Source organism: Misgurnus anguillicaudatus, chromosome 15 (genome assembly GCF_027580225.2).
Source record: "Misgurnus anguillicaudatus chromosome 15, ASM2758022v2, whole genome shotgun sequence".
In the NCBI taxonomy this organism is placed as follows: domain Eukaryota; kingdom Metazoa; phylum Chordata; class Actinopteri; order Cypriniformes; family Cobitidae; genus Misgurnus; species Misgurnus anguillicaudatus.
Genome location: NC_073351.2, coordinates 21845373 through 21872311, shown reverse-complemented (window position 1 = coordinate 21872311; position 26939 = coordinate 21845373). Strand labels below are relative to the sequence as shown.

The 26939-nt window shown below is 37.9% G+C and overlaps 3 protein-coding genes across 8 annotated transcripts in view; all 3 read left to right on the top strand.

The window, feature by feature from the left end:
• The window catches only part of ripor1 (RHO family interacting cell polarization regulator 1), a 74758-nt gene extending 69299 nt beyond the window's left edge, over positions 1 to 5459 (top strand). For all 3 annotated transcript variants that reach the window (XM_073853589.1, XM_073853588.1, XM_073853587.1), the window contains exons 19-23: positions 670 to 825; positions 1082 to 1278; positions 1589 to 1672; positions 1917 to 2007; positions 4012 to 5459. In XM_073853589.1, coding sequence (XP_073709690.1) covers positions 670 to 825; positions 1082 to 1278; positions 1589 to 1672; positions 1917 to 2007; positions 4012 to 4109 — 626 coding nt within the window. In that variant the 3' untranslated portion in view covers positions 4110 to 5459. The remainder of the gene's footprint in view (positions 1 to 669; positions 826 to 1081; positions 1279 to 1588; positions 1673 to 1916; positions 2008 to 4011) is intronic.
• Positions 5460 to 5701: 242 nt separating this feature from the next.
• On the top strand, positions 5702 to 13632 carry ctcf (CCCTC-binding factor (zinc finger protein)). Of its 2 annotated transcripts, XM_073853585.1 has the most exons (13): positions 5702 to 5869; positions 7276 to 7398; positions 8087 to 8650; positions 8746 to 9085; positions 9172 to 9342; positions 9430 to 9563; positions 9662 to 9782; positions 9862 to 10011; positions 10186 to 10346; positions 10847 to 11029; positions 11122 to 11271; positions 11385 to 11589; positions 11673 to 13632. In XM_073853585.1, the coding sequence occupies exons 2-13, from the start codon at positions 7375 to 7377 to the stop codon at positions 11900 to 11902; spliced, it is 2433 nt and encodes an 810-aa protein (XP_073709686.1). In that variant the 5' UTR covers positions 5702 to 5869; positions 7276 to 7374; the 3' UTR covers positions 11903 to 13632. The 2 variants fall into 2 exon arrangements, with proteins under 2 accessions (XP_073709686.1, XP_073709687.1); XM_073853586.1 differs by lacking the exon at positions 7276 to 7398 and having other exon boundaries at positions 5703 to 5869.
• Positions 13633 to 19121: 5489 nt separating this feature from the next.
• Positions 19122 to 26939, top strand: part of carmil2 (capping protein regulator and myosin 1 linker 2) — a 54013-nt gene continuing 46195 nt past the window's right edge. The window contains exons 1-9 of one of the 3 annotated variants that reach the window (XM_055174379.2): positions 19122 to 19263; positions 19506 to 19600; positions 20592 to 20642; positions 23148 to 23207; positions 23617 to 23738; positions 24163 to 24260; positions 24374 to 24444; positions 24561 to 24634; positions 24735 to 24810. In XM_055174379.2, coding sequence (XP_055030354.2) covers positions 19227 to 19263; positions 19506 to 19600; positions 20592 to 20642; positions 23148 to 23207; positions 23617 to 23738; positions 24163 to 24260; positions 24374 to 24444; positions 24561 to 24634; positions 24735 to 24810 — 684 coding nt within the window. In that variant the 5' untranslated portion in view covers positions 19122 to 19226. Of the gene's footprint in view, positions 19264 to 19505; positions 19601 to 20591; positions 20643 to 23068; positions 23208 to 23616; positions 23743 to 24162; positions 24261 to 24373; positions 24452 to 24560; positions 24635 to 24734; positions 24811 to 26939 lie in introns of those variants that run through there. The other 2 variants (XM_055174380.2, XM_055174381.2) reach the window with 2 other exon arrangements.

Genomic DNA, 26939 nt, shown 5'->3' with positions numbered 1-26939 from the left:
AAACTCTTCGGTTATTTTTGAGTGTGATGCTAATAGATAAGATAATCAGATTCAATTAATTGTGCTAAGCTATGCTAAAAGTGCAAGCGCCAGACCCGGAGATCAGCTGAATGGATTTCAAAATGGTAAAATTCAATTGTTTAACTCTATGGGAGCTGGAAAATAAGCCTTAGTCGAGTGTCTCTTTAACATGTCAGGCAGATGGTCTCTTGCGATTCAGATGGGGAATTAACTGATGAGGACTAGACCTTATATTTAGTCAAAGATCTGTCTAAATTAGACTAAAATTTTGTTTTTTGCTTAGTCTGACATCTCCAAGATGAAGTGTCTAGTAAAAGCGTTTCTCAACCAAGGGGGCTGGGGTCCACAGGGGGGCATCAACAAATTTCCAAGAGGGCCTTACGATGATTTAAAATATTTAAAAATAAGACAAATCAAGCATTAAACTAAGCTAAAACAACCAAAATACATGACATTTTTTATCGTTTGGTTATTTATGTAACAAATATACATCTGTCTAGTCATGTCAAGCTCAAGTATATATTATTAGGTAGAAATTGAGAGTGGGAGGGCCTTCAATTATTGTTGTGGGCAATAGTGGGGCCTTGAAATGAAAACAGTTGAGAGTCTTTGATAGTAGTTGGTGACTAAACTTTTGTTGTGTGTTAGTGTTTCTGCATCTGGTGGAACGTATCCTGGAGAGAAAGTTGCCTAGACGTGGAGGTACGGCCAAAGAGACTCTCACGCTCTTCCAGTTCTGGAGCTACCTGGAAGCAGATGGAGTGAATGACCTGGAGGCACACATTCCTGAGCTTGCTGAAGAAGGTACATTAAAGCGTTACATAGGGGTATTCACATTGACAGCAGTATTTAGGGCATAATGTCTGTGGACTACACCCTTAAATCCTCAGTTGTGAAAAGTACTCATTAGCAAGAGTGATTGTGCAATACATCTGGGGTAGTATCGACCTGTCCCATCTCACCCCTCTGTCTTTGTTGTTTCTTGATGTATTTTAACACCCCCCATCAGTGTATTGGTTTCATTTGTGTATCCAATTAACCCCAATTTTCTCTTTTGCAGTGTGGCTTGTTCAATGCCTGCAGTCTGAAGATCAAGATGTTCTGGTGAGGTCTTTGAAGAAGCCTCCAGAATGCAGTCTAAAGAGGGAGGGCTTACGAGCAGTCAGTATGCTGTTGAGGGACCCTAGGGGAAAGGTTTCCAGTGCGGCCAGCTCCTTGCTACGGAGTCTAGCCGATCAAACACGTCACAGGGAGAGGGTAAGATGCTGGTGCCCGAAAACATGTGTCCAAACTTCTGTCTGGTAGTTTAGTGAAGCATTTTATATTTCTCTGTAAGGTTGCATGACTGACGATTAAAAAGAAAGTTCTGTGTTCCTGTAGCTCAGTTGGTAGAGCATAAGCAACACAGAGGAACACACATACAAATAAATTTATATCTTAAATGCACTGTATGTCCTTTTAAATAAAAGCATCAGGCAGTTGCATAAATGTAAATCTTTCTTTGAATGCTTTCTTATTCGGAAAGGTTATTTAATCCACTCAATTTCTTCTTACACTTTTGTTTCAGGCACTGGTGAGCTGTCTGGAGCTATTGGAGGATAAAAGCATTGAGACTCGGGTGTGTGGATGTAAAGCACTCGCATGTCTGAAGGTCAGTTAGTGCATAATCTCTAAACAATTCTGCCCCCAAGTTACACCCCAAAACCATTCAATTAGTCTCATCCTCAGCTCCACAACACATTACCAACATGAGATGTTTCTTTACAAACTGTTTGTATCCAGTATACAATAACATTGAAAGCCTAATCTAAGTGGAAATTAGATTATATGCGGTATCACACCCCAGTGTAAGGAATTTAAGTAACATCCCTTGTTGTCTGTGTTTTATATCATAGGCCAAAGAGAGCATTGAGCAGCTGGTGTATCTGTGCAGGACAGATAAAGAGGATGTGCGGGATGCTGCCAAACAAGCTCTGCTTGTGCTAGGTGAGCAATGAAATGAACAACAGGAAAAGATCAGAAATGCAAGTTAGAATGGATTTGTCATCAAGTGAGCTCCCGTGGTCATGTGGGAGTGTTTTGTTTAAATTTTAATTCCTGTAAAATCTTAAAAGTCCTGGAAACGTCATGTTAATTGCTTAAAGGGACACTCTACTTTTTTTGAAAATATGCTCATTTTCCAGCTCCCCTAGAGTTAAACATTTGATTCTTACCATTTTGGAATCCTGGGGGCCAGTTGCACCAGCTGTGCGTAAGTTACAACGTAGCTTAGTTACGACGTAAATGGGCACTAAGTTACAACTTACGCACTACTAAATGTTTTTGCGTTGCACCATTAAACTTAGTTTAAACCTAACAATACGTTGTAACTAAATATTTACGGAAGCCTCTGTCCATGAATAGCGATTGGAATAAGATGTCTGTCAGATTATATTACATCGATGAGCTCGTATAAATTATGAAGAGCCGCAAGTTCGTCATCGAGTTTTCAAGAACTGTTTAATTTTCTGTGTATCCATCAATTAAAATAAGGTTTAAAATTTCTTCCTGTTTATTTTCTCCTCCATGTGTGGGATAGATATTTTCAATTAAAAGTGTAAAGTTTTGAGTTCGATAACGTTTGCTTTAACGCCTTTTTTAACTTTCAGTTTAGGCGAGTCAAGAATGAGTTTGAAATTACGTACTGTTCAGACTATTTCCTGTTTACCCATTATAAGGCTTGTGATTGGGTAAAGAAAAATAGACGTCATTCTATGCGACAACGCATTACTTTACGGAGAGCTTACGACCTACTAGCTACGTTCTGCCTTAAGAACAAATGGTGCAACCGAATAAAGTAAAGAGTTAGTTATAAACTAGCTAGTAGTTACTAAACCTCTAGTTTGGACTTTACGTCCCAGTTTAAGTAAGAACTTGCGAGCGACTGGTGCAGCCCTACCCTGGTCTCCGGGTCTGGCGGTACCACTTTTGGCATGGCTTAGCATAATCCATTGAATCTGATTAGACCATTAGCATCGCCCCTAAAAATAACTGAAGAGTTTCAATATTTTTCCTATTTAAAACTTGAATCCTCTGTTGTTACATCGTGTACTAAGACCGATGGAAATTAAAAGTTGCGATTTTCTAGGCAGATATGGATAGGCACTATACTCTCATTTTGGAGTAATAATCAAGGACTTATTTGTCGTAACATGGCTGCAGCAGGCGCAATGATATTACGTAGTGTCCGAAAATAGTCCTCTGCCAGATACTAAGGGGACTATTTTTGGCTGCTACGTATTATCATTGCGCCTCCTGCAGCCATGTTACGACAAATAAGTCCTTGATTATTACTCCAAAATGAGAGTATAGTGCCTAGCCATATCTGCCTAGAAAATCGCAACATTTTGTCTTTTCTGTCAGTCTTAGTACACAATGTAACTACAGAAAAGTCAAGTTTTAAATAGTAAAAATAAATAAACTCTTTGGTTATTTTTTATCGCGATGCTAATTGTCTAATCAGATCCTATGGATTTTGCTAAGCTATGCTAAAAGTGGTAGCACCAGACACGGAGATCAGCTGAATAGATTCTAAAATGGTGAAAAAAATCTAATGTTTAACTCTAGGGGAGCTAGAAAATTTGCATGTTTTCAAAAAAAAGGGGGAGTGTCCCTTTAAGTGAACATACATTTTTCTAGTAATGATTTGCAGTAAAGTATTTTAAAGATATTGGTATAACATACTTGCAGATCAGTTTGTCTTATTTGTGAATTTTTTCTGTCTGTCACTGAATTGAACGGTCTTCTGAAAATTTCGCAATCTGCATCAAAATAATTTTTTTATGTCTTCATAATTGCAAAAATACCAAGCCCCTAAGGTGACATTGGAGTAAAAAATGTTTCTAAAGTTTAGTTTCAAAATCATGGACAAATATCTAAAATTCTTTGGTCAAAATGTATATAAACAGAGGACGTTGTCTCTAATTTCTGCGTAATTTCTGTTATTTACAGGTGAGGAGGGGAAGGTGGCTCATCGACAGATCGAGTCGTCACAAGATGGAATGTCTCGCCTTTTTTCACCTGGCAGTATGGCCAGTACAGCTTTCTAACACAATCAGAAGATCAGAAAAAATATACTCGTATCTCGGTATACTCACTGTCATGATCATGCCAATTAAAACTATTAAATGTACACTATTAAAAACGCAAAAGTACACTATTCACTGTACAAGTGCAGTTTCAAACGACAAATCGGTGTGATCCCACTCCCACTCTCATGGAGAGTGTCACCAGTGTCCTCAAAGACATGGACTGATACAATCAATGAACGAGAAGATTTGTACGTCAGTGCGTTTGTTGTTAATATTTTGATGATGACCTAAGATAAACTACTGTAAAGTGATAAAAGATGTTGCATAGAGAGTATGGGGTGGTAAGAGGTTTATAAAGAATGTTTTGCTGCCTTATTTTTTGGCCCAATGGTGTTGCCTTCACAATTCAAGAAAGCAGGAACCTGAACAGCAATACAAGTGGTGACTGTATTGATAGTGATGGGAGATTAAAGAAAAGTGTTATTTTCTTGATGCAAACAGGCAGTATGTGATTATCCACTTTGTAAAGATTGCTTATGTGTGTACATATTGTTTGAAGAATGTATGTTGGTAGTTAGGGGGGGTCACACCTCAAGAAAGTAGGATGGGGATTACGGAGAGCATTTCCTTAATCCCAAAATATCATGGGACCTTGTTGCCATCCCAAGTGTAACAGTGCCATCATTCCATAATGTCATATTGTTTATTGATGCAGATTATATATCTATATCCCATTGGAAGTGTAAATGTTTGTGTTTAAGTTTAAATGTTAAAATAATCAATAGCAAATGCATTTGTTGGATTCACAGTGCACTTCCTTAGATTTATGCCACTGGCAATGTAGTATCTGCTGTAAAAGTGGTGAAGCTGTTCTTTTTTTTTTTTTTTTGAAAATGTCACCATTATTATGAGTGAAAGATGTAAACCGTGGTGAATTCTGCCTTTTGCAGTGGGCTCAGTCAAAACTCCATGCTTGTGATATTTAGTCATGCTTATCTCGGGCATTTCCCTAGTGCTGCTAGACATAAAGGTTCTGAGTTGGAACCAGGCATGGTTTATTTTTTACATAACACCATTTTCTAGCTTTGTTTCAGACTTACATGACAAAGAATGCCTCTTCAGTGTATAAGTGCCTCAAATTAGTATGGGGAGCAAGAGATTGAGATAGATATTATTTAAAACTTAAGACTGTGGTTTAGGATTCCAAAACTGCAGGACAGATTTAAATATATTTTTCATTATTATCTACAGGTTGTGCAGCATTAAAGAATTGATTTACTTTTATTTCCTCTAAATATGTATATTGTCTGACAACGATATTGCTGACATCAACTGTAAAGGAAACGATTAAAATGATAAACTCTAAAACTTGTCTGCTGTTTTTGTTAACACATTTAATATTTATTTTTACACCAAATTTAGAAGTGAAACATACATTTTTTTTACGTAGCCTACTAGTATGCATACATACCTAAACGAACAGACGTCAACCTTAAAAAAACAGCCCACATCCGTAATTCAAAAGTAGCGCCCCACACGGCCAATCCGCACAGTGCTTCTGTTTACAGCCCTCCCCTTCGCCACCGCCCCCCTAAGCGACGCGCATGCGCAACAGCCGCTAAGGGCCGCCATTTTGTGCGGAGCCTACTCTGCAAAAGCGGGAGAGGATTAAAACCGTCGGAGGTGAAGGACGCAATTTTACTTCGTCTCGTACTGAAGGAAGAACAAACCCTGGGCTTTCTGTCGAATTCAACGCGACGATTTATCACCAAACGCAGGTAAAACAGCACTACTTTTCAGAAGGGGGGAGTTTTGCAGGAGCTTTAATCGGCCTCTAGGTGTCACGATGGGGCTCCCAGTCTAGGCGGCTGGCGGGGGGTGTTTGTCTCCCTCTATCGTTATCGAAAATTTAGCAAAAAACATTTATAACCCAGAAGTTCGGGCTTCTGCTCGACTATTAAGCACTATTGAAACTATATTAGACGACGTTTCGCCAAAATGACTTCTTTTAACAACAGGATGTTTGTTTCAATCTTTAGGCCAGGCGTCCATTTTCTGTTTCTTCTCTTTGTTTCCTGTCTTTAGAAACCCGCCGTTTCTGCACGCGCACTTAGCCAACCAGCTAATATGCCTTTCAAACTTAACAAATTTTAAACCATGCCACACCCAAACAGTTTAAAACAAACATTTTAAATTTGTAAACGACATCTTGCGTATTTTTAAGCTGTAAAATATATTTGTTTTACACGTATCTCGCCCCTCCTCGCGTAGATTCAAACCCAAGCCGACGAAACATTTGGTCGGTTCGGCAATAAAAAATCTCCCATTATTGTGGCCTCACTTTGTTTTCCTCTCATAAAACACAAGTAAGTTAAAAGTCAAAGCTATGTAAAAAAAAAACGAACAAGTCCTGAGTAAGTTAGTGTAGCGTTAGTTCCGTTGCTGCTAGCTTATTGCGCAGATTAAAATCAAACAAGGAAGATGTCGTTGCTAAATGATACCGATGGCCATTTTCTAAAAAGGAAGACCGAGTCGTGCTACCTCGCGATTCCGGACCCGCGCATGTACCGCGGGTTATCGCCTAAAACACACCTGAATCGCCGCAGTGTTCGTTGTCCGTGCGCTCTTATTGAAAGACTAACCTCAAGCTACAAACGACTGAAGGGATAAAAACTGAGAGAGCTCCCTCTACAACCCGACTGGTAGTGGTACAAAAACACGATTAACCATCTCAGAATGCCCTCTTGCTGTGGAAAATCATAAGCGTGTTTTAAACGTGTGGTGGCGTAGACAGTGGACGCATAGTATGCACCGTTTTGTGGGTTTCATAGGTTGACTGGGCAGTGACTGATCTTGGCAAGGGCGAGCGATCATGCAGTCTAGTGAGGAAGTAAATCGGATGAGATGTTTTCTGGCGCCCGATCAAGAGTTCATGAACGTGGCTTGGTGTAAATGAAAGCCACACTTGAAGTTTTGCTGAGCTTTTGTGTTGGAACGAGTTACAATCGCATATAATCAATGCTTTGTAAATAACTGACTTTATAGCATTGAATTGTATTATTATTTAACAATTTACATTGCATAATCTTCCATACCAGCAAAAGGAATGAAGAAGATGAGAAAATGCTATTGGCTGATCTGAATAAACTGTAAACTGAAATGTAATGTTTTTTGTCTTCTGCAGATCAATTTATTTGCATCCCAACAGGTTGAGCTAGTTAGTAAGAATTGAGACAGGTAGCTCATCGGAGACAGAAAGTGGTGAAGGCACAGGTGTAGAGAGATGAAGTATACCTTTTCGGTTCAGGTAATCTCACATTAGTAAACACCAAGCAGGGCTCCAGACTGCCACCAAAATTTGAGAGTGTGCCACTGAATTTTACATCCATTCGCACATGTGCCACCAGTAAATTTGACCTTTTTTTTGATGTGACACTGAATTTGAAACAGCACGTTGTACTTTCTGCATCTATCATCAAAGTATTTATTAGTAATACAGTGAAAATTAGTAGAAATGTGAATATTTGGTTAGCATGTTGATTTGCGGTGTGTGCCCCTAAATTTTCTGGTTGCGCCCCTAAACTTTTCAGTTGGGGGCTACTGTGCTCCTAGTGAAAAAAGTTAGTCTGGAGCCCTGACCAAGGTAACATGATTGCCGTAGGTGGCAATAGAGGTGTCAACTCAACTCGCTTGTTCTTCATTGACATTGTTGATGTGTAAGTTACACAGTTAGGGTGCAGTCATTTATTTAATTCAGTTTGTTTATTTGTCACATTTACACACTGTATTTACACACAGCTTGCAGTGAAATGTAGATCTGTTCCAAGAAAATAATAATACAGAGTAACCATAATAATAAACAAATATAAATCTAGAATGTAAACAATGTTGGCATGAGGTAATGCAGGGACTGTATACATGAGCCAACAGTGAGAAGTCAAGTGTACCACCAACACTACATTTTGATGCCAAGTCTTTGCTCTTGTTCTCTAAAGGTAATACCCATGGAGGGGGGACCGACCGAGGCAGTGGTTGAAGAGGCAGGGGATGCTTTTAAGGCAAAGGAATGTAAGACATACCAAAGGCGGCGTGAGGATGAAGAGGTGGGAGCTGAACTGCTGCAGGCTGCTGGGTTAGAACAAGTCCAGGCTGAAGGAGAGGCTGTAGTGACCCAGCAGCAACTGGTTGAAGGAGTAGTTAATGTCAACAGCAGTGTGGAAATGATGGTGATGGAGTCCCTGGACCCTACCTTGCTTCAGATGAAGACAGAAGTTATGGAGGCTGCTGTCGGAGGAGCCGTTGGCGTGGCCGGCTCTGCGCATGAAGCCACTGTCACCACTGTCGATGACACTCAGATCATCACCCTACAGGTGGTCAACATGGAAGAGCAACAGTTGGGGTTGGGAGAGCTGCAGCTGGTGCAGGTGCCTGTTTCGGCTGTGCCCGTCACTGCAGCCACTGTAGAAGAGTTGCAGGGAACGCTGGTGGATGCCACTACCATGCCTAAAGATGGAGAGCCAGTCATTTGTCACACACTGCCGCTGCCTGAGGGTTTTCAGGTTTGTTACGATTAAAACATAAGTTTGCTGCGGGTAGATTTTGTAAAAATGCTGTCTGTTGTGGGTAAATCTAAATTTGATATTTTCTCCTCAAGGTGGTTAAGGTAGGTGCAAATGGAGAAGTGGAGACGGTGGAGCAGGATGAGCTTCAGGCCCAAGAGGAGCAGCCTCAACAGCAAGTAGAGGATGAGATGGCCGAAGTCCAAAATGAAGACCCCAACTGGTCCAAAGATCCAGACTACGCACCACCTGTTAAAAAGACTAAGAAGACAAAGAAAAGCAAGCTGCGCTACAACACAGAGGGAGATAAAGATATGGATGTGTCCGTGTACGACTTTGAAGAAGAACAGCAGGAAGGATTGCTCTCTGAGGTCAATGCTGAGAAAGTTGTGGGCAACATGAAACCACCCAAACCAACCAAAATCAAAAAGAAGGGTGAGCACTTTTGACTTGCTCAGACACGCATATTCTTGCAAGTTTAAGAATATCAGATCTAAATCCCAATATTCCTTTGTGTGTAGGTGTTAAGAAGACATTCCAGTGTGAGCTGTGTAGTTACACCTGCCCACGGCGCTCCAACTTGGACCGCCACATGAAGAGCCACACAGATGAGAGGCCTCACAAGTGCCATCTTTGTGGACGAGCCTTCAGGACTGTCACCTTGTTAAGAAACCACCTTAACACCCACACAGGCACATTATCTCTTGTAGAAAGGACTATATAGAGTGCATAATATGTAATAAGGAATTTAACCAATACTTGCTGTTTATTCTTAACAGGCACCAGACCACATAAGTGCACTGACTGTGACATGGCTTTTGTCACCAGTGGAGAGCTGGTGCGACACAGACGCTACAAGCACACTCATGAGAAACCATTCAAGTGCTCCATGTGTGACTATGCCAGTGTGGAGGTTTGTTGATAAGCATGATTGTTCCTGTTTCTTTTTTCCCAAAAAGTGTTGATGCGCTTCGTTTTGCTTAATACCGGCTCATTAACTTCATATTTTAGGTTAGTAAGCTGAAGCGCCACATTCGCTCTCACACTGGAGAGCGTCCGTTCCAGTGCAGCTTGTGCAGTTATGCCAGTAGAGATACCTACAAGCTGAAAAGACACATGAGGACACACTCAGGTCAGCAACACGGGCTAAGTTTACCAAATGTATGAGTCTGAGTCAATTTTGTCCTAAATTGACTTTATTATTTCTGCAGGAGAGAAGCCCTATGAGTGCTACATCTGTCATGCACGTTTCACCCAGAGTGGCACCATGAAGATGCACATTCTGCAGAAGCACACAGAAAATGTGGCAAAGTTTCACTGCCCCCACTGTGACACAGTTATTGCCCGCAAAAGTGATCTCGGTAAGACCCTCTAGTGTTATGGCCTATGTTTACCCTTTCTTTGTGGTTTACATGGTGAATTTTTCTGTTTGACTTTTATGCAGATTTTTGCTTTCTCAGTAGTGGTTTGTTTAAGCTACAAACATAGCTGATGTATTTAAGTTAATGGTTTTTTTTTTCGGTCTCCCTCTACAGGTGTACATCTCCGTAAGCAGCATTCCTACATTGAGCAGGGCAGGAAGTGCCGCTATTGTGATGCTGTGTTTCATGAGCGCTATGCTCTCATCCAACATCAGAAGTCCCACAAAAACGAGAAACGATTCAAATGTGACCAGTGTGACTATGCATGCCGTCAGGTTAGTGAATACTAAAGGGATGGTTCGCCCCAAAATTTTAAATTTGCTGTTATTTACTCCGCCTCAGGCCAGTGGATATCTTGGTGACATTTTTATTCAGTAGAACAATAAAGAAGATATTTTGCAGAAACCCCAGTGCTCTGTGGTTCATATAATGCAAGTAAATGGGTACCAGCACCTTGAGAGTTCAAAAAGCAGATAAATGCAATGCAAAAAGCATGTCCCATGACTCCAGGTGACCCACATATACCTTGTGAAGCCAACCGACTGTTTTTTTTGCAAGAAATTGAACGGTGCTTGTTTAATTGCAATAAATGGATCACAGAGCACCACAGTTTCTGCAGAATGTCTTTGTTGATTTACTGAAGAAAAAATGTCATCAAGAAATCAGGTGAGTAATGAAACCGTAAATTTTTCTGTAAAAACCATGCTAGACTGCTCATTATGTTAACATCTTGAAAAATATGGTTACCTTAGTTTTGTGTACCTTTTGCTAACAGGAGCGCCACATGGTCATGCATAAGCGCACCCATACTGGGGAGAAGCCATATGCGTGTAGCCAATGTGACAAGACCTTCAGGCAGAAACAGCTCCTGGACATGCACTTTAGGCGTTACCATGACCCTACCTTTGTACCCACATCGTTTGTATGCAACAAGTGTGGCAAGACCTTCACTCGGAAGGTAAGATGATTTATTTTTATTTTTAAAGATATTAGATGTTTGAAAGTGCCAGTGAATATATTAAAGATTTATTCATATGTGTGGTTTAACAGAACACCATGGCCAGGCATGCTGAAAACTGCTCTGGTGTGGATTCTGCTGAAGGAGAAAATGGTACTCCACCAAAGAAAGGCCGTGGGGGCAGAAAGAGGAAGATGCGCTCTAGAAAGGATGATGATGATGATGACGATGACTCTGATGAGTGTTTGGCTGTAGTTCTGCAATGCTAAGTTAAAAAAAAAACTGAACTGAGTAGGAGTTTTAGAATGGGTTGGATTGTGTAAATTATGCTAAATATGAAATGATAGCAGATGAGCATGGAGAGCCTGATCTAGAAGACATTGATGAAGAGGAAGAAGAGGAGGAGATTATTGAGGATGATCAGATGGATATGGAACAAGCTCCACCCAGCATTCCTATCCCTGCTCCTGTTGAACCACCCGTTAAGAGGAAACGGGGCAGACCCCCCAAGAATGCAGCCAAGGTTTCTCCTGTCAAGTCTGGTCCAAATACCACCCCAGGTAACGCATGTTCTGCTGCATATATTGAGAAACCATTTGGATGTGTGAAAAATTGGATTGTAAATGGTATTTTCTGTTTCTAGCTACTGCTGCCATCATCCAAGTGGAGGATGAAAGCACGGGGGCCATTGAGAACATCATCGTGAAGAAGGAGCCTGAAGCCTCTGATACAGCTGTTGCTGATGTCCAGCCTGTGGTAGAAGAGGTGGACGCGATTGAGGCTGATGTAGAAACAGTGCAGATAGCCATCCCTGAAGCTGCACCTAACGGCGACCTTACTCCCGAAATGATCCTTAGCATGATGGACCGGTGATCTGGGGATTCATTCAAACACACAAGGCTGAACACACTTGCTTACATAAAAAAACACATCCATGTATGTGTTACTAATTATATACACACATGCTTACATGCTTCTCTTTTCTTATCTCTTTAAATACCACGCTTCTTTTCTTTTGAATCCTCGTGTTTATAGCCTGATGTCAAAGCAAAGACATGTTGTATTCCCATTTCCTATAAAATCTGACTTCTTAAAGTTCTTACAATTCGTCTTTCGTAACATTTATACTCATGAGGATTACAAAACCACGCATGGAAATACATTTTCCCATCATAGTAGTTTTTAAAACTTTTTTTGCTGTGTGTACTATGTACTTTGAGGGATGAGATTAGAGCGAGAATGCAGTGTCTTGAGATTTAACTCTGTGTGCTACATGCATCTAAACGTTTTCCAGCTAACCTGACGTGTATGTTTTTTCAAAGCGGACATTGCTATGGCAATACTAAGAAATATTTAATTTGTGCCTGCCTTGATATCTAGAATCGCTGTCACTGCTGTACAAATGGGTTATTTTAACCCATCTGTCTAAGAAAATCCTTTCAATGTTTGACATTTTATGATTACATTTATTCGCCGTTTGTTCCTCATGTGCTGTTTCACTGGTCGCAGTTGATAATGTTAGCGAGAGTAGAAATGTAGCCATCCAATTGTCAAGCTAGGGACATTCATTCATTCACATGTCTAAAAAAATGCGGTTGATAAAGATGTACAAAAAAGGTAATCTCTGCTAGTCTTGCTTGTAAATAATTTTTATTTTTTGTTTTATTATGAACATTTTAATCTTTTTCTAGTGATTTGATGACCTGACTGCTATGTTAATGGCTTTTAACAGTAGTTGTTTGTTTGGAAACATGCAACACCACTTGACAGCTTTCATTTACTTGCAGGGAAAAATTAAAGCCCGAAGAATCATGTAGGCTGCATAACCCATTTTCTTTTTCCTTCTGTAGCTTGAATCGTTGCATTTGAATCTGCTCGACTAGCTTGTTTGGCAGGGTTGCTTTATGTTGAATATAAACTTTTTGCCATCGATTTAAAACCACATGTGGTTTTAATGTTATTCCATCTGATGAATTGGTTTCAATGTTGAATTTTGTTCTAGCTTTGTAAAAGGAGGAAAAGGGATCGAACTGGGAAAAAAACAGTTGCTTGTCTTATAGATCATTTGAATCTGTTTTGATGTGGTTGCTTGCAACTAGCCCATAAATCTGAACAATGTAACCTGAAATTTGATCATTTAAAACATTACGTAGGATATTAAAAGATGTCTTGCAGTTTACAAAGTTATATCAGACCACATCTTATTTAAGTAGTTTAATATGGGTGTTTGAGGAAGATATTTTGATACGATCTGTTTCTAGAAGGGGATGCTTGGATAATTTGTAAAAAGTTTGTCAATTGTTTAAAAAAAGCCCATGTCATTTTTTTCCATTTCTGATCTTCTTTTTCTGATTCACAATGATGTTTTCCTCCAACATGTAATTGCATTTAAATTGCTTTCTTTTTTTAAGCTCTTAAAAATTCTAGGTTAATATGCATTTTGTTTTTTTACCTAGCTGTACTGTGTGAATTTTACAGTGGGCAGAAAACCAACATTATAAAGACATTTGTTATGGCTGGGTGGGTCATAAAGGGCAGATGAGATAAGATGGTGTGGAGAATGTATTGCTGTACAGCTAATAAAAGAATATTGTCCTATGTCAGCATTTGTCTGTTTTCCTCCATTTTCTCTTAGCAGTTACATATTTTTGAGACAAATATTTGATGCGAGATGCATAATTTGATAAATAAATCCTATGCTATAAACTACATAAATTTTTTGAAGTTGACCAGAACTGCTGTGGCCAGTTGCATAAATATAGCCACCAAATTGAGAACTAATCTGGAAAACTGGCAATTAGAATTAAACCGGCTTACTTTTTGGCCGATCTATTTTTCTTATAACTGATTTTTAAAAAGTTATGACCACTCTAAGGGTTCCCACTGGTTTTTGAAATCTTTGAAAGTTTGTGAATCTGGGGGGGAAAATTCAAGGCCCTGGGAAGTTTTTGAAAATATACATGCATAGATACAGGTCATTGAAAGAAGTTTTCTGGAAACAAATCCATATTATTCCCTGTGTAGTGTAGGATAATATCATTAAATTCTAGGCTATTTAAGCACACATGCTTAACTGTTTGCTTTAAATGCTTATATCTTCTGTATGTGAATGTTGATTCATACCAAAATGCTTTTTTGCATAGTTTTGTTTGACACATGAAAACGTCTCGTGTTACGTATATAACTGTTGTTAACTGAGAAGGGAACAAGACGCTGTGTCTCCCTTGCCATACTTCCTGCGTCCCTGTAACACCGTCTTTGGCAATATTTCAGACAGCGATATACTTCCTGGCTCCCGCATCACCCTGTTTTTGTCTTAAGCCTCATCGTTGGTTTAATTTGATATACACATTCAGACGCACTTACCCCTGGAGGCGTCCCCAAAGTGTCACCACCGTGATGCAGCGCGAGTTCCCTCGAAAGGGAACTGTAACAATGTATCTTAAAATAAAGCAATAAGCCCCAAGAAGCAGTGGGTTACCAGTGCATTTTATAACAGCTAAGAGGCGTTGTTAGGCACGACGTGAAGCCCTTATAAAATCCACTGTAACCCCACTGTTTCGCGGGGGTTATTGCGTTTATAAAACGGTTACTTCATATGCATAACGTTAGCGGGATTTTATAAAATTAAACACAAATAAGTTGTAATTATATATTAGTACAAATATTACTCTTTCGCCAAACAAAGTAGTTCCTCAGAATCAAGTGTGAATGAAACAGAGCGCAGTTCCCAACCAACACAGATGCAGCAAAGACACAATGAAAATATGATTAAAGACTGTGGTGTTTATTTTATAAATCACCATTCATCTAATTCTACATTAACATTTATATCGTGCAACTGTTGAAGTGATGATATTTCCATTTTTGTGAAGAACCAGAGCTGCCAACTTCTGAGTTCAGCTTGGAGTGAGATTTTTTTTTTTTTTTTTTTGGGGGGGGGGGGGGTAATTTTTTATATAAGTCCTAACCATCTGCCAATAGATAATAGTGTGGATTTTAGCTATTTCTGTGTTAAATAGTTGGAAAATACTGCGTTAAAATGGTTCACAATACAAATCGAATCATATTTTAGAAATTAAATTGAAATAAAAGCTTTTACTGAGTTTAAATGCCTGATATTAGAGTCTTTACCATTATTTTATACAATTCTATTATGCTTTCCTTCTGATAAAAGTTCCTTCCAAAAAAGTTCTTAAAATCTAATGAATACTGCTGGTCTCTGTAAAATGTATAACTGCAGATAACAGCAGCTTTAATTCAGTTTATCCATTGAGAAAGAGAAGCGTAAAGTGATGATTTGTGATTGGTGATAGAGAGACTGTCACAATCAAATAAACCAAATGAGTAGTTTATATTAAACTTAAGCAACAGATAATGTGTATGTCAAGACCATATAATTATATTTCGTATATATTATTGTTTATAGATGTCAAATATCAATTGACTTTTTTTCTCTTTTATTAACAACTGTCACAACAAACATCACGCAGGCTTGTACTGCTTGCAAACATGCACACGCGAGTGATGGTTGATTAAAATTGCTATTTTCTGAGAGGGTATCTGCGTGTGTGGAATCCGGGCAGGTCTCTGCTTTTCATCCAGACCTTGACGCTTTGTGTGTTCGACTGGTGCGGAGCTGACTGATCGGCGTATGACATCAGAGTAACGCGAGAGCAAAGGTGAAGGCGGACCCTTTTGTAACATTTCGCATTGCTCTCGCGGTACTCTGATGTCCTCGCTGCCGAACTTCCTGCGAAGCGCCACATAAAGTAAAATGCTCTTTGACTCTTTGCAGCAAAGTACCAGCAACATGAGAAGTGGTGGCACCTAAGACAGTGAAGGTACGCTAAAATATAACAGTGTCAGTACTGCGAGCACTGGTTTAGCTACTTACATCGTGCTTTGCTCTTTCACCATCGCGCAGCCGCGCACTCGCTCTTGTGGTTTGTAGCTGGCGCTTCGGCATCTGTAAACAATAACTACACCTTCTTTGATTTGATTGGCCTTCGCATCATTTTGACTTTGACGAGCGCTTTATGCTGTTTGAGGCACGCCAGATAGAGATAGGCGTTTTACAGTATTTACAGTTAGGTATATTAGGGAATTATTTCATGTCTTTTGTTAAACTCAATGGGAATCTCAATGGTGGGCACGAGCCTGCGTGAGAAAATGGATGTGTGGCATGAGAATGGGGTCAATTGTGTGAGTCTCACGGTGAATGCGTGAGAGTTGGCAGCTATGAGAACTTATGAAGGAGATCAGATTCAAAGCCATCAAAACTTGCACGCTGTGTTCAGTGTTGAGTGAATGTGTTAGTGTTTAAGTTGGGTAAGATCGGCATCTAGTGGATAATAGCGGACGTATGAACTTGAGTTAGAAACTCCTCGGACAACGTTAGAAACTTCTCTTTATCGACGAGATGACTCAACAATATTTATTGTCATTTATTTGGATATCGCCATTAATTGTGCAATTGTAGAAAAATTAAAATATGATTAAAGCAACACTATGTAGTTTCCATGTAAAAATGACTTACAGCTCCCCCATGTGGTTGAAAAGTGCAACAGTGCCTGGTGCTGTGTGCTCTGCCCTCCACCGCCACTTTCAAAGTGTGCTTTTAGCAGATGCTGCTCAGGTTGCAGCAACAGTACAATTTGTCCAGTTAAAAGTTGTTCTATCACTGAAATAATTTTAGAGACATTATTTAAAGGTAAAAAAACTACATAGTGTTGCTTTAAAGACTGTGGTGTTTATTTTCATAAATCAGTACGCAGCAACTGTGGCGCAGTGATAATTATGTAATACGGTCTGAACCGTGGGGTTTCCGGGGTATTTTATCACTGCATAGAACGCTTTTCAACCAATCAGAATGAAGAACCAGAACTGCCCGTTTTATAAGGTAACACGATGTAACCTTGCCCTTACTTGAAATGTGTCCCCACATTTAGTCCTTGAATTTGAAGGGGTTTTGCACCTGGAAAGTCCTTGAAAGGGCCTTGAATTTAAAGTTATCTAAGGCAGTGGTTCCCAAACTTTTTCAGCGGGTGGCCCCCCTTGTGTACGGTGCATTCCTTCACGGCCCCCCAAAGAAAATTTGTGACAAAAAACTGTTCTAAAACTCAACATTTTTATAAAAAACCATTAAACTATACAAAAAAGTAGTGCTTTTGGTTAGTAGCCTTATTTTTTTAGGTTTAATTACACAGAATTCATGATAAATTAATGTATTTCATAAAATGTCATAAAACTGGGGCCCCCCTGGCACCAGCTCGCGGCCCCCAGTTTGAAAACCACTGATCTAAGGTGTCTCTTGATGAAAAATTAGTAACTTTGTAAGACTAGTAAGACTAAGCAGTTTATGCCACCGGCCACTGGTATTGTTTTATTAGGGCCTATTTAGGGTAGACTGATCTTTAAAAAAAAACATTTTCATTTAGCAAAGCAGTGTTATTAAAAAAAATGCTGATCATTTACATAAAAAAATATCAAATAAGTTTCTTGGGAGAAATATGATAACTCCCTAACCAGACAGAACTCATGTTTTATGTATGTTGTCCGCATCTAGTATTTGACCTCTTTTTTTCCTCAAATGTACTGGAAATTTCAGAAAGCGTATTAATTCAATTTTATTTATATAGCACTTTTCACAATTGTTTAATTGTTTTAAAGCAGCTTTAGATGCAGCAGGCTTGTGCAGAATTCAGAATTTAATTGAGAATTACTCCTAAATTCCAATTAAATTTTTGAATTGAATTTGAATTTATGTCAAAAACAGGATCTAGAATTACAATTCGAATTTGAATTAAAGGAAGCAGAATTGCAATTCAATAGAAATTCAAAGAAATTCTTATACATATTATACAGTAAATGAAGTGTTAAAAATGAAGCTTTCAGTATATGTCAGATATCATTGCATTACAAATTCTATAAATATATTCGTTTGTACAGATTATATTAACAGGAAATGTTTTTCCCCAGCAATTCATTTTAAAAACTCTAGTCACATAACAAATAATTAAGTTTGATTTTTTGCAATTGTAATTTTACGGAACACGATGTAACATGACTTTATTTCCCAGAATGCTTTAATTTTACCAAGTATTTAAAATGGTTGCGAAAAATGCTTCGACTCGCCTGAAAAGTCCGCTCCCCTTCTCCCTCTCATAATGGGAGAGGGAGGGTGTTACTGCGCCGAGTCGAAGTACTCCCAAAAGTTCTATTACGCCATAAAATATAGTTCCTCTTTTATATCCGCTTAGAAAAGCGCCACGTTTTACTTTGTACCACCAAACTTGCTCGTACAACCACTCGCTCAAACAGGAAAAACGTTGATGTGTTTGGCCACCTCCAACTCCATCTCCAAATGGCACAATTGAATGAATGGGGCCAAGCCAAACGCTATCGAAGCGCCGCAGCGCGCCCCAGCGCCCACGCACACGCACACAGATGACAGAGGGATGCATCAACTCTTCCCAGCTAAGGTAATAACATAGTTTAATATTGAAAATGAGTAGACTATTCCTTTAACACCTAAGTGGCAATTTTAACATGCTGTAACAAATTGTCTATATGGTATTTTGAGCTAGAACTTCACATATGTACTCTGAAGACACCAAAGATTTATTTTACATTTAAAAAAAAAAACTTGTGAATGTCCCCTTTAAAGTAGAATGTAATGAGTATTTTGTTCCACCAGGGGGAGATGCTGAGTTAAGAAATGTCTATTTAGCAAAATACAATATGCAGTTTCTTAAGCATCTAGTTATTTATAACAACAAATTCAGATTATGTTCAGCACAGCTGTATAGTTAACACATCTCTTTAAATTTTAACTAGGACAGTATGCAACATCACCATTTTAATATACCATAATTTCTAAGTTAATCTGCAAGCGCAGTTTTTTTCTTCAAATTTGCACTGCATTGGTGTTGAAGGTATTTTTCTACGTGTGAAACATTTCAGCAGTGTGAAACTGTCTTTGGGATATCATTGCAGATTTTAATGTAGCTGTCACAGGGTGCTCTTCATGTAGTTCAGGTGTCACATCCTGTCTCAGACCTGTACTCTCAAGCTGTGGTTTTCCCCATGTGCATGAATCATAAAGCAGCAGGATGTGTGTGTGTATGAGTGTGTCACTTACGCATGTGAAATTTGCTAGTGTTGGCCCGTCTTGCCACCAATAGACCGAACAGACATGGCAGCGCAGACAGATGTCCCTTTTTGCCTTAAAGGTATGGCACATATTAAAACCTACTACTAAAATGCAGATACTAATAGTCTTTGATATCCTTTAAACATCTTGAGATGCTCAGATATCATGCCTGTAACTCTTACTGTACTAAAAACTTTGATATTCTAGGAATTAACGTGGGTGCTGTGTAAAAAACTGTTCTTGGTTTGTGCTTGTGCTTGTGTTTATTTTTTAATGTTTAAAACGGTTGTGTTTAAAAGCTTATGTGTGCATGTTTTACAGAGAGCATAACCCAATATCTGAAGCCACAAAGGGTTAAGTTCATGGGTTTGGTGCATCTAAACCTGTGCAAGGGACGAGCAGAGAGCAGAGTTTTGGTATGACAGACTTAACCGTCATATACACATTTGTAATGCGTATTAAATCACAGACTGGAGATTTTGTAATTACAGACTTCTGTTAAACAGACTAAAACCAGGTTTCAGATTAAGATTTTAATTGAAATTGGCAACAATATGATTCAAAACAAAAAATGTTAAGTTATTTTTTAGGTCAACAATTTATTTTTTGTGGCACCTTTGTACAAAGTCACATATTCTTTTTTCATTGAAGCACCCAAGATGTTGGGATTAAATGGATCAGGTTTAGCACACTAATGCCTGGTTTCACAGACAAGGATTAGCTAAAGCCAGGACTAGACCTTAGTTAAAGTGAGATGTTTAAGTATCTATTATAAATATGCTTCAGAAAAAGACGTTACTGCTGTGTATCTTTATACAAATAAATGACACTGGCATTCTGTCAGTGCAAGTTATTTCAGTTTAGATAGCTCAAACATATGTTTTAGTCTAGGACTAGCCTTAAGCCCTTTCTGTGAAAAAAATTATTGGTTTTAAGCTTAAATATTGTATTATTTAACACTAAGTGTGTTGCTGAAGTTTTTTGCAAACTATAGATCAACGCTGGCAGCGGTGAAGATTGACATCTCTCATGCTTATCAAAGCATTAGGGTAAAGTGATGCAAGATGTCAGCATTGCATTTTTCATTTGTGAAACTGTTAATTCATCATTTAAGGGCTATATGCGTCATACTGTCTAAAGTAGAGAAATAGGCAGTGAACGTCAGTGTATCAATATAAAAAGTATTATTGTAAAACTAACACAAACATCTATCTTATCGGTATATCAGATAGATTGCTTAGCTAAAAAAATTAAAACCACATTTGAAAACAAATTTAATAACAAAACTGAAAGGAAGTTGCTGCATTGTCGCTGTGAACTCTTTGTATGCACCACTAGATGGCGCTAGATCCACAACAATACAACATACCGATATTTACGTTTTTGGTTGTGTTTGTTTTTTGACAGGTCATGTCTCAATGGAGGGCATATTTATTACACAGCAATCATCCAGTAAAGGTTAGAAACATTATACTTTGAGTCCAATTCTCTTATAAACGGAACATGGCAGTCATTTAGATAAAAATAAAAGATTTTATGTGATAATAAGTGGTTAGAAAAGAGCGCTGCCTAATAATTCTGGGAATTTTAGGATATTTCCTACCTCTACCTCACCCGGAAATGATGTCTGGAACGGCGCTCTTTTAATGTTACTTATTAATACTTTAAATATTTTTGATGTTACGTAATCATTTATAACATTCATGTGTGTTACTAAATACTTTATAAGTTACAATTCAGACGTTTCGATTTCCTGTTTGCGGTGGAAAATATCCTAAATCTCAGTTGACAGGAATGGCATTAGTGTAATATCGCACTTCACCCGTCTGGTGCTGTTTATTGTTATTGCGGCATATATATGGTTAAAGGCCTATACAATGACCTTAAAAGTATGGAGCCATAAGCCACACATAAATCTTTATGAATGCATTGCATTACACTAAATGTCAAACCAGTTATAAAGAATATTACACACTTTTTAAAGCACATTTCACAAATAGGAGATACATTGTTAAAAAATAATGGGCAAACAAAATATGGGCACTACGTGAAACATTACAGGTTTGTTTATGAATTTATAGTGTTATATGACTTTATATATCCACTATTGTTTAAAGTTGGTTAAAAATAGTTTAAAGAAAAAAAATGTTAGCATACATGTCTTAAAGGAAAACACCACCGTTTTCAATATTTTACTATGTTCTTACCTCAACATAGACAAATTAATACATAACTTTTTTTTTTAATGTGTGCACTTTTAATCTTTGTACAGCAACTCATGAATGTGTTAGCATTTAGCCTAGCCCCATTCATTCCTATGGATGAATTTAGAAGCCACCAAACACTTCCATGTTTTCCCTATTTAAAGACTGTGTAGTTGGACGAGTAAGTATGGTGGCACAAAATAAAACTTTTGTTTGGAGCCATAGGAATGAATGAGGCTAGGCTAAATGTTAACACATTCAAGAAGCGCTGTACAAAGATTAAAAGTGCACACTTTGAAAAATTATAGGTATGTATTAATTCATCTAAGTTGAGGTAAGAACATAGTAAAATATTATAAAAAGCGTGGTGTTTTCCTTCCTAAATAAATATTAAAGGGATAGTTTGCCCAAAAATTACATTTCTGTCATCATTCACTCACTCACCCCCAAGTTGTTTCAAACCTGTATTAATGTTTTTGTTCTACTGAACACAAAGATATTTTGAGCAATATTTGTAAGCAAACAGCTTTAGGTCACCCTTGACTTCCATACAATGTCTATCTATAATAACGCTCAGAATCTGTAATAATAAAAAAATGTTTCAATAACAACAAACCATTTAAGAGATTATCATGTTAAACTATTAGAATATGAAGTATTCAGAAGGAATAAGGAAGAGAGGCAAAAACCTGCAAATAACCTTGAGCAGTGTGTCAGGAAAATATGCAGCCGATAAAACAAACAGATTACAAGCAGGAAGGTCAGTAGGCCAGGTCCAATATTAACTATACCATAGGGTGAACTATTACTTAGTAGAGAGCTTTGTGCAGTTGTAATATATGATTTATATTTAGCAAAAATAAAATAAAATACTGGGGTTCCGAGCAATATTGTACAAACAGGTTGACGTGATTATTTTAAAGTTGGAATAAAGACAACACCTTACAACTGGTTGTATTAAAGGTTAGTTCACTCAGTCCAAACTGAAAATGTGCCCATACTTTACTCACCCCTAGGTGTATGACCTACTTTATCAGCTTTATAATGGCATTGGATAGTGCCCCATTTTTAAACCTCCAAAACAAGGCAAGCCAAGGCAAGTTTATATTTATAACACATTTAATTTACAGGGCTAAACAGGCTTTAAACCAAAACACACACCCATCCATCAAAAACTAATACACACAGTTATGAAAAGTCTAACATTTATATTTTAAAGTTTATACCACATTTAATAACTGTATGAATTAGCTTTTGGTGGCTGGAAGCACTTTTTGGAGCTTTAAAATAGTGCCCATTATAAAAACTAAAAAGAGCCAGGATTTATACAAGAGCAATATAACTCTGTGTTGGGCTGAAAGAAGAAAGTCATACATTTTCTGAGAATGGCTTCAGGGTGAATAAAATATGGGCACATTTTTATTTTGGATGAACTATTCCTTTAAGTTTACTATAAAAGCCTCACATAAATGTTTAAATTAAAATATATGCTGAATGGTATAAAATGTACACATGCACAGCTCGTTCTACTGTGCATGTAGTTGGATATTGAAGTTTGTGACTCAGTGCTAGTTTCTGAAAAATACTTGTTCCTAAACTCATCGTCTGTGTTTGAGTTTCAATGAGTGGCCCAGCCTCCCCGACTCCCACCTTCTCTTTTTTTTTGTTAACTTGTGAGTCATTGCATTTCCAGTGTAAATTGCTGCATATGCATATTAGAGTGTTTGTGCTGTTAACAACGGTCAGTGTGTTGATGCAGGTGGAAAGCTCCTTCAGTTATCTAGAGATTTATGCCATCATCATTGAGAGTATCGAGCAGGTGAGAGATCTACAGTGGTGTAATAGACTGTTACAGTATAACAGAAGTTAACCTATTTCATAATTTCGTAATTTGCACTGTAAAAATTAATGTTTATTATATAGAAAGTAATGCAATGGCTGTTTTTGGTGGTATATGACTTTATTTTAAAGATCCTTCACTGTAAGAAGAAATGGTCAGAAAATGGGTCAAGCTATTACTGGGCACTTTGGAAAGTGTACTCATATGCACCCCTGAGGTACTCTTTGGGTGCAAAGGTGCACTTTTCAAAAGGGTATTGTGCCAGTGACAGCTTGGGACCATTAATTGTCCATTTCTTCTGATAGTGTTTGTAAGAAATCAGAGAGAATTGCATCCATGCATGTTAACCATTTGTTTATTTGTGTGTGTGTGTGTGTGTGTGTGTTAGGTGGTTATTGAGACAGACAGGCAGATCTACTCGCTTAGCTTGATGTCTGTACGAGACCTGGAAGCCATGGTCTCTCAAGTCACCGCTTCGCTTAAAAAAATCTTCCCTGATTCATCTCCAGGGTCAGTGAGTGATCCTTCAACTTTTTTTATTCATCTGATTTTTTTAGATGAAGAGGTCAAAAGTTTGGGTAATCTTTAGTTCTGTTGGCCAGATTTTTGGTTTTGATAAACATGTTGAGCACAACTATATGGTTTTTACAACTTTGACTCATCTCTGCTGGAAAACCGCAACATATTTATTAGCCTACAAATGGAGCAAATCTGACATTTAAAGTGACGAATAAGGCGCTGACATGAAAGGACTCAAATGTCGACATTCGGTTCAAATGTCTTTTTCTATATAGCGCCTGATCTGGTTGCCGTATTACAAATATCTAACCAACAACAATACTTCAACCTACCATTAACAGCGGTAGAAGGTCTTGCATATAAGGTAATTTATGTTGGTGTATCATTCACAACGTCTTGCTTTTCTTTTTCTCAGGAAGTTACTGAAGAAAATCCCCCCTGACTTACAAGACCGTCTGAGTAATCTTACTTCCAGAGTAGAGGAACACTTAAATGGAACAGTTGGGCCATGTGGTCAGATCATAATGTCATCACTTAAATATAAAATCATCACATCTAGATTTTATCATGAGATTAAAGCAAATGTGCAATATTTTCCTTTCTTCGTCCTGTTTGATCCTGCACAGGAGGTTTCTCAGACACGTACGCTTCATTGTGTGACTTCAATGAGTTTCCATGTTGTGAGGAAGTACAGTGGGTCTGTGGTATTCACTATTTATAATCTTTATGTTTGAAAAAAGGAAATGAAAATGAATGTTTTTATATATTGTATATAGGATATCTATTTTAAATATGCATTTTTGTGGTTTTTAGGATGTTGATAATATTTACCATGCCCAAAACTGTCGGGTATTTAACATAATTGACTTCAGCCATTTAGACAACAGGTAGGGCAATTTACACTTTCTAACAATTTTACTTACTGTTTGTCGGTTTTTACACACTAGTGTAATGCAAATAACATATTGGATTTCTATTACTCCACAGAGACTTAGCTTTAGCCGTAGGTGCCCTGTCCTTCAGCCATTGGTTCACCAAGATATACAGCAAGGATTTTAAACTGGTATGTATGTATACTGTAGGGTTATTATGGAAATCTTTTATCCACACAGTGTCTATTTACACTTAGCATAAATAGAGGGTATGCATTGACATGACTTTTCCATGTGACCACGCCGGAGCACGCCCTTTTGAGTGGCAAACATTCAACAAAATGGCTGGTTTTCATAGCGGGTGCTGCAAAAATGCCAGTAAAACTGACTATTATCAGGTTAAATTGAATTTAGTTGGACTTGATAGCAGAGTTAGACAATACTTAGTTATATTATTTACATTTTTCAAGCATTTGTGCTTAATTAGGGTGTTTGTCTTGTGAAAAATTTTACTTCACTACATTTTAAAGCATAGAATCATACTGTGACTTCTTTAAAGTCGCCATGAAACGGAAGTATCAATTGCCTAATTTTCCCTGTGGTGACGTGTATCCGAGTAAAAACGGCCTAGTAAGGCCGGGCTGGATTTGAATTTGTCCATCGAGATCTGATTGGATCATTTGAAGTTGGGTCATGTTGCTAATTGCTAATCTCAGCGATATTTTCCCGGACCCCGCCCACCTGCCATACATTATGACCGGAAGTAAAGAGAGATCGTTTTTAGGAGGGGAGGAGATTTACATTTTTGATTAAAGATTATGAGGGCACATAATTCTTTAAAAATTAACGAAGCTCACAGATAAATCATTTGTAAAAAAAATAACACAATATTACAAAACAAATTACAGTTTTTTATTTTACTTTTCATTGTGTCTTTAATATTGCGAGTAAAAGTACGTAAATGTACTTAAATATTAAATGTTAAACAAAAACTTGTATTTATGAAATGCAATAGAGTAAAAATTATGATAATATACTTTGGAATGTATGTTTTCCAAAAAAAAAAACATGAATAAAATACAAATACTTAAAAAAATACTTTTAAGTAGAAAGTAAAATACTTAAGTATTGTCCACCTAGCAACTTGTCAACCCACCTGCAGTGGACGTTGGCATGAACGATCTATTTACTTCTCCTTTAAGTGTTTTTTGGCAGTCTGTAAAACGATAGCTCTGAATTCTTGTTAAATCTGCTGGTACAATCTATCGCACAACAGCTTTTTCCCATTTAGACGCGTTTTCACTGTGTTTTCGCTGATTTCACACTGTACACTAATTCTGCCACTCTGTCTTTTGCCACTCAGTGGGCATAACCGCAGTCACTTTCACCAAAGGTGACGTCACATAAACACTATTTACCCTAGCTCCTCCCACCAAAGTCTGGTTAGAGCACTATAGTTTTAAAAAGAGGGGCTGAAATAAAGAGGCAGTAGAGTGTATGGCTCGTAGATTTGGCTTTTGACCCAATATCATTGGTTTAGATCTGCCTTTTGTTGACCTTGCTCTTCTCCCTTTTTATATCACATTGATAGGCATTTATGTTCGTTAAAAATGAAGAAAATGTTTAAAAATTGGAAATATAGTGCCCAGTTAGTGTTTATTTCGAATAAATAGATTCTATCGCTAATTTCACTTAGCGTAAACAGCATCTATCGCTATTTGCACATACTGTAAATAGCCGCTGCCATCTTTTATTTAGACAGATCAACAACATTTGCAACATTTGTTACAGCCTTGACTAACATGAAAGCAGACAATGTGAGTTGCTTGAAGTTTTATGTGTTATATTTCATTGCTCAGCCAGCCATGTCATAATTTTTCCTTTCTGGTCATGAAAAGGTCAGATATGGGCCGCTTGCCAGATAATAAATTGCTTTTGTTGCTCTTACCATTAGGTGTGCAGCAACAGCACCAGACCCACTCAAGGGCGACGCAAATTTTTCAATGTGATATATTTCTCATATGCAACAGTAGATGGAAAGAAATAGAGAGATGATTTCAATAAAGTAGAACAATCGATTGTAAATTAAGCCACTTTTTTGAGTTGAAGACAAATCAGAGAGCGACACTGTCGTATTTTGGCCGACCATCAATGTGCCTCAAACTATAAGCATGAACTTTAAATGTGTTTTTTAGTTTTGTTATCATGAAGCTTAACAGCTAGTTTTTTCTACAAGCACACATCTCCATTTATTCAGAACATGTTAAAAAGCAGTTTAGCATTATACTGTAATCGTTCAGTTGTATTCCAGCAAGCAAAA

Bases quoted from the DNA above. Each gene is read 5' to 3' on its own strand.
- ctcf (XM_073853585.1), top strand. From the start codon at position 7,375: ATGAAGTATACCTTTTCGGTTCAG. The intron at 9,564-9,661 runs GTTTGTTGATAA...TTCATATTTTAG, and splicing joins GTGACTATGCCAGTGTGGAG to GTTAGTAAGCTGAAGCGCCA. The intron at 11,030-11,121 runs GTAAGATGATTT...GTGGTTTAACAG, and splicing joins GCAAGACCTTCACTCGGAAG to AACACCATGGCCAGGCATGC.